General features: G+C 34.5%; 2 protein-coding genes across 2 annotated transcripts; one reads left to right on the plus strand and one right to left on the minus strand.

Moving 5' to 3' along the window:
• Positions 1–224: 224 nt before the first annotated feature.
• Rtel1 (Regulator of telomere elongation helicase 1) lies at positions 225–3,989 on the plus strand. Its single transcript, XM_028186396.2, has one exon. The coding sequence runs from the start codon at positions 493–495 to the stop codon at positions 3,397–3,399; it is 2,907 nt and encodes a 968-aa protein (XP_028042197.2). The 5' UTR covers positions 225–492; the 3' UTR covers positions 3,400–3,989.
• Positions 3,986–4,739, minus strand: mRpL21 (mitochondrial ribosomal protein L21). The gene is made up of 2 exons (XM_028186397.2): positions 4,557–4,739; positions 3,986–4,488 (listed from the first exon to the last, which is right to left on the minus strand). Exons 1-2 carry the CDS (start codon positions 4,612–4,614, stop codon positions 4,016–4,018), a joined length of 531 nt encoding a protein of 176 aa, XP_028042198.2. The 5' UTR covers positions 4,615–4,739; the 3' UTR covers positions 3,986–4,015.
• Between the last annotated feature and the right edge of the window lie 2,474 nt (positions 4,740–7,213).

A 7,213-nucleotide genomic window follows, 5' to 3' on the forward strand; every position in this document is an offset into this window, starting at 1 on the left:
TGTATGTGCCTTCAAAATGGGTGCTATTTATATAAGCAATTGTACGTATAGAACAATATGTCGTGTCCCTACTATATAGGTCTATGATTTTGTTATATTTTTTTTTTCATAAAACTGAGTAAAGTGTAAATAATATGTAAATTGGCTGTATGGTATGAAACTTATACCTTTCTAGTTAGAAAAATGGGACTACTACTTTTGGCGGGAAACTTGACAGTGTGATGATGACATTTTAATAATGATATTAATTTACTATATATGAAGTTTATAGTTTGAAACAATAAATCCCATGGAATTCGTCGTGTGTATATTACATAGATTGGTTGAAGTGGTTAAACAATTTGTATATTGAATTCTTTCAACTGACATCCGTTGTGCATAGTTTTCATGTTAATTTTTATACCTAACCACAGGAATGATAAAAAGTGAAAAAAAGACTCGACTTAAAGTAAGATACACTATTTGAACCATAATTAAAGAAACTCAAATAAAATGCCTGATATAATGATATCCGGTATTCCCGTAAGTTTTCCTTTCGACCCTTACGATGTGCAGAAAGAATACATGTGCCGCGTAATTGAGAGCCTTCAGAATAATACTAACGCAATATTGGAGTCTCCTACCGGAACTGGAAAGACCCTTAGTCTATTGTGTTCATCATTAGCATGGCTACTAGTGAAAAAGGCTCAACTGCAAATGAACGCGCAGGTCGGTAATTTTTCAGATCACAGCGGTTTCACTGGCAAGTTAATAGATAACTTAAAATCTGGCACTGGAAAATCCAAGGATGCGTCTTGGGGTATGCCTAAAATCATATATTCTTCCAGAACACATTCACAATTAACACAGGCTATGCAGGAATTGAAGAGGTCAAGTTACAAGCATGTGAAAGCTGCGGTCTTGGGCTCCCGAGATCAGATGTGCATCCATCCCGAAGTTTCGAAAGAACCAAACAACAACAATAAAGTAAATATGTGCCAACTAAAAGTGAAATCTAGAACTTGCTTCTTTTATAACAATGTTGAATCTAAGAAGGATGACAGAGCAGTGAAAGGTGATGATATTTTAGATATAGAAGATTTAGTAGGTGTAGGAAAAAAATTAAAATGCTGTCCATATTATTTATCGAAGGAGCTAAAACAAGATGCTGATATAATATTTATGCCATATAATTATTTATTGGATCCGAAATCAAGAAAGGCAAATGGAGTGGAACTCATGAATAACATTGTTATTTTGGATGAGGCTCATAATGTTGAAAAAATGTGTGAAGAATCTGCATCTCTTCAGATTAGGACCACAGATATAGCTCTGTGTATTGATGAAATAACACATGTCATGAAGAGCTTTAGTGAGACTAGTGAGGAGCAGATAGATGCGACAGTTGATAGTAGCCAACCTAAAGATTTTACTTGTGATGATTTATGTATACTGAAAGAAATGATGCTGGCCTTTGAAAAGGCTGTAGATGATATAGAAGTTGGGAGAGAGGGTAGTACATATCCAGGTGGTTTTATATTTGATTTGCTGTCCAAGGCTGAAATCAGAGATCATAACCAAATGGCCGTGATAACCATGATTGAGAATCTCATTCAATATCTAGCAACAGCAAGTTCATCACCCTTTCAACGTAAAGGTGTTGGGTTGCAGAAAATTGTAGATCTTCTAAATGTTGTGTTTAGTGGAACTAGTCATTCACACAAAGAAAGGGTTAAGCTATGTTACAAAGTACATGTACAAGTTGAGGATAAAAAAAGCAATAAGAAAACAGAAGGTTGGGGTGCACTGAAGCCGAACAGTTCTAAATCTACAGAGAGGATACTAAGTTACTGGTGCTTCAGCCCTGGTTTTGGCATGAAGCAATTACTTGAACAGAATGTTAGAAGCATAATATTGACAAGTGGTACTTTAGCACCTTTAAAACCCCTCATATCTGAACTGGATATTCCAATAGGTGTACAGTTAGAAAATCCACATATTGTTAAATCAAATCAAATATGTGTAAAAATTATTGGACAAGGGCCAGATGGGGTCCAACTAAATTCTAATTATCAGAACAGAGACAATCCTAAGTATATATCCTCTTTGGGAAGAACAATATTAAGTTTTAGCAGAGTTGTACCAGATGGACTTTTAGTATTCTTCCCTTCATACCCAATCATGAATAAATGCCAAGAAATGTGGCAGTCTGAAGGAATTTGGACTAGTATTAACAGCATCAAACCAATATTTGTGGAACCGCAAAGGAAAGATACATTCAATGCTATCATTAATGATTACTACAGCAAAATAAGTGATCCAAGTACACGGGGTGCATGTTTTATGGCAGTTTGTAGAGGTAAAGTGTCAGAAGGGTTGGATTTTGCCGATATGAATGGAAGAGCTGTTATAATAACTGGGTTACCATTTCCACCTCTTAAGGATCCAAGAATTGTATTGAAGAAGAAATATTTAGACGAATTGAGAATGAAAGAAAAGGATTTTTTGTCAGGAGACGAATGGTACTCTTTAGAAGCAACCAGAGCCGTCAATCAGGCTATTGGCAGAGTTATAAGGCATCAGAATGATTACGGTGCTATTCTTCTGTGTGATAGCCGATTCAACAGTCCAAAATTAAAAGGTCAGTTGTCAGCTTGGCTACGTAATTACATAAATGTGTCCAATAAATTTGGTGAGACTGTCAGTGAAATATGCCGCTTCTATAAGAATGCTGAAATGGCATTGCCTGCTCCAAAACTAAAGCCGTTGATGTCAAATGAATCAAACAGACAACAATCTGTCAATGTTGGTGGAGTATCATTTCCAATTACAGTTGCTAGGACTGTTAAATCTACTAAAAAGAATGTAAGTCAATATCCAAATTCTAATGAAGTGTATGCAGATTTTTCAATGGATTTCTACAAAAATTCTCATTCTTCAGCTTATGTAAATGAATTTCGACCAAAACAAACAAAAGATTTATTTAGTGCTCTAGATACAAGTGTTGAAGCAAATGAATCTTCAACTCAGAGTTTAGTGACAATAAACAAAAGAACTGCTGAAGACAATTTATTAGCAAATGTATCTAAAAAGAAAAAATACAAAATTAAACCCTTTGGTTTTGATGAAAATTTGAAAAGTGAACCTAGTAACATAGTAGAGAAAACTGCACCTACATCACTAGTAGATTTTGTTAAAGAAATAAAGGTTTTATTACAACCAGAACAATATAAATTATTTCAAGGTTCAATATCAGCTTATAAAAGAGAAGGGGATTTTTCAGCATTTGTGACTACCCTAGGCAATCTGTTTGAAAACAGAAATATGTTTTATTTATTGAAGGGCATGAAAAGATTTCTTAAAGAAGAACATAAAAATAATTTTCAAGCATACTGTGATAAAGTTAAATTTGACACATGACATTTAGGTTTTGTATGTTTAACTATGTTGTGAAAAGATCCTTGTCTAAATTTTACATTGGCACCAGTAAAAATAGAAATTATGTGGGAAGTCATTATGCAAAGCCTTTTAATAGCTATTTCATTAAACATTTTTATTTTAATCTATGTATTAACTCAGAAATATTTTTTATAAATTTATATATCAAAGTGTGGTATCTGATAGAAGAGTAATTTTGTATTAACATGATAGGCAACTAGATATGTAAATTACGTTCAATGCAAAAAATAATTTAAATATTTGCATGCTATATTGATGTAAAAGATATGAAACATGGATTTGAAGTTTATTAAAAGTTTTAATGCATACCCAATGATCACTTTTTATGATCAACAATTCTAAACTAGAAATAAATTTTTATGCAATATTTCAGGAATTTTGTTACCAAGAACTTAATAATGCTCAGGGTTGATCTAGCTGTAATGATTTATGCCAGTCTTAATTAATGCAGCCAAGGAGGTGTGGTGATTAACTTATTAAAATTGTGAAATTGATATATGTAGTATATTTATGTCAAAATATTTTAAAAGTAAATAAAACATGATAATACCTAAGCTAGTTTTATTTCTAATCATAGTCAAACATTGTTTCTTCCCTCATTGATTTTGTTTCCTATTTCCACTGAGTTTATTCTTAATATTGTTTGTTGTGCTCTTTGAAAATTTATTCTCATAAATTGCTTCCTTCTCTTCTTTTTGAAATGGGTTCTAGTGTGGGATAATCCCTTAGAAATTATTGTAGCGGTAACCGTTACTAATTCAGGTTGGACCAATGGGCGGCCAATAAGCGAGAAGTCTTTAGTGGCAGCAACAAGTACTTTATCCAATGTTATTTGATCACCGATGTTTGGTGGCCAGTAGCCTTCGACGACAAGGAGATCACCATCAGTCACGCGCCACTGTTTACCAAGTATGTGTACAATTGCAAAATTTCTCGAAGCATTTTGTTCGATCAATTTATTACAAGTAGCGATGACCTCCTTCGATGTTTCTGCTACAGATTTGTTTTCAGATGGCACTAAACTTGTTACGAATCTCGATAAAATACCACCTGAAATGTATTTAATTTGTAATTTCGTCTTCAAAACCAGGTTAAATTTGAATTTTAGTTGTGCTTACCTTGTGTTCCACCAAATATATTAGCGACCCTTTGCAGTCCCGATCGCAGAAGTGCCATGATAGATGATAATTATTTTGTTATTAAATACTTCGATGTGTTTAAAGTTAATTCCTTCCCATTTAAAAATCAAAACATTTTGGAAATTCGATAACCTATTTCAATGACAGTTAACAATTTTTTCATCAAGTATATTGACGGCGATGTTTGTTTGGATAGGCAAAAAGATCGTTGCTCATTATGCCAAAGCTTGTGTAACAAAAGCCATAGCCATGTTATAAATCAAAGAGAAATGAATTTGATTATGAAATGAAATTGATTGAATCAAAATTAAGCGCGAGTGACGAAATTGAATTAAATGAGGTGAAAGAAGACAACATTTTAAGTGCCGGTAGATGGAATTTTTGGAAAACCCGAGAAGCGGCGTCCAACTACTTTGTTTTATTTCCCAATAGTTGTGAATTTTCACAGATGCTAATCGTTTAATAGGTGAGTTAATACAGGTTTAATATTAAACGAAGAAATACTAAATTAACCAAAGAAAACTTCACCCAATTTCGGTCTACATGTTTATGTGAAGAAATCGAGTTTAAACGTGGAGATTTGTCGACAGCGGTAGGAAATCGGACCACTTTAAAGAGGACGATGGTCTAGATTTAGCAGCTGGCAAAATGAAATTGATAAGAAAACATTGGAGACCTTATTAAGGTTAAGAGTGGTGGTGAAATTACCGTCAATATTAATACTACTTATTTACTTGAATGAGGCTTGTTAGCTAATAGAATTATGTTTATCTAACAAAAAAACTTCAGAGTGCACATTGTTATAATATAGAGGCGTCATTCTATTTAAGGATTTTGACGGCCATTTTTTTTTCCTGTCTAATCGTTGGTCTATTCCCACTTCGCACGCACCGGTAGATCACCGGGACCGGGCTCAACCTGAGAAAATTGTTAGCATTAGTCCTATCAACAGCAGTTCTTCGGTGAATCTAGGTACTACCGGATCGCAATTGCAACCCACTAAGAAGATCCGGCGAGATGGATATTGATATGCAGAGTTAATGCGGCTTGCTAGATTAGTTCACCCCTCGCGCCACACTCAACTAGTTCCTAATTTTTAATGTAGATGTCATCACAGTCACAAGTGATTTACTTAAAGCATGAATAGAATACACTAAATAATTAAGAGACTAAAGTTGGAATTGATTTATAATGAATGAAATGCATATGTGTATTGTACTGCTTAGAAAAAAATCATACCTATTTTTTCTAATGCAAAATGTTGTTTAAATAATTTATTTATCAACTAGCGACCCGCCCTCGCTTCGCTTCGGAAACATTAAAACACACATGAAACCAAAAAAAAAAAAAAAAAAATAAAAAAGTAGCCTATGTTCATCAGGGACAATGTCGGCTTCTAATGGAAAAAGAATTTTTCAAATCGGTCGAGTAGTTTCGGAGCCTATTCGAAACAAACAAACAAACAAATCTTTCCTCTTTATAATATTAGTATAGATTCGTCATGATAATGAGAAAATATTTGTTTTTCAAATTTATTTATTTATTGGTATATTTATTTATTTCTATATTTATCTATTTATTTATTTATTTATTATGATGGGTTACTTCATGAGCCATTTATATGTTATTATAATATGATGTACAAGTTTATTTCTTTAAATTATTTCGCTTTAGTTTCTTAATAAGATTTGGTTAGTGTTTTTCGCAGTTCAATACCTTAAAAACGTCCGCTAATGTTCGACCGCTTTTATTGCGATTTGATTCTCTCAGTCCCCGAGGACCGGGCGGATCACGGGCGGGAAGCTTCGCAGCGAGCCAAATATCTGGCCCATATCTCGTATGTCCTTACCTTGTTTTTAGCTATGAAAGACATAGAATATCTACTACTAGTAAAAATAGAGCTTAGAAACAATTCTGGAGGTTGAAGATATAAGAAGGAAAGTAGAGAGGTAGTAAGGAGTGGCTGCTGTAAAATTATCATCATCATCATCCCACAGTCGTCCACTGCTGGACATAGGCCTCTCCCAATCCACACCACTGAGCCTGGTCTTCGGCTTTCCTCATCCACCTCTTGCCGGCCACCCTTCGGAGGTCATCGCACTACCTAGCAAGAGGGCATCCCGCGTTACGTCTTCCGCAGCAAGGTCTCTACTCGAGAACCTGTCTATTCAACAAGGGCAATAAAAAAAAAACTTCAGCTTGCAGACTATTTGAGCTATCTTGATGACTTTAGTTCTCTGTCGAGTTAAGGGGATAGTCTAGCAGTAGAGGTGGTCGGTATCGCGCCACCTTATCTCCTAATGAATAGTCGACTATTGTTATGTAAGATCTTCTCTATCGTCCGAAGATTTAAAACATTAATCAGCTCTTAGATCTTAAATGTCCAGCGGAGGAAGATTATCCGTGGTCCACAACATGATGAAAGGCAGTTCTTATTATGATAAGCAACTTAAATGACACTTTTGATTAGCGCTACATTGATGAATCAGCTTAGTCCACCTGGTTTTTAAATTGCTCCCGGGATCATAGACATCACAACGTGAATACAGCCGTCCGTCTTGAGAAATAAGGTCGAAATCCCTATTAGATTTATAGAGAAGTTGTCCCGTTGTTTTTGTTTTTTCCTACCTATGCTG

Source organism: Bombyx mandarina, chromosome 10 (genome assembly GCF_030267445.1).
Source record: "Bombyx mandarina strain Sakado chromosome 10, ASM3026744v2".
Taxonomy (NCBI): Eukaryota; Metazoa; Arthropoda; class Insecta; order Lepidoptera; family Bombycidae; genus Bombyx; species Bombyx mandarina.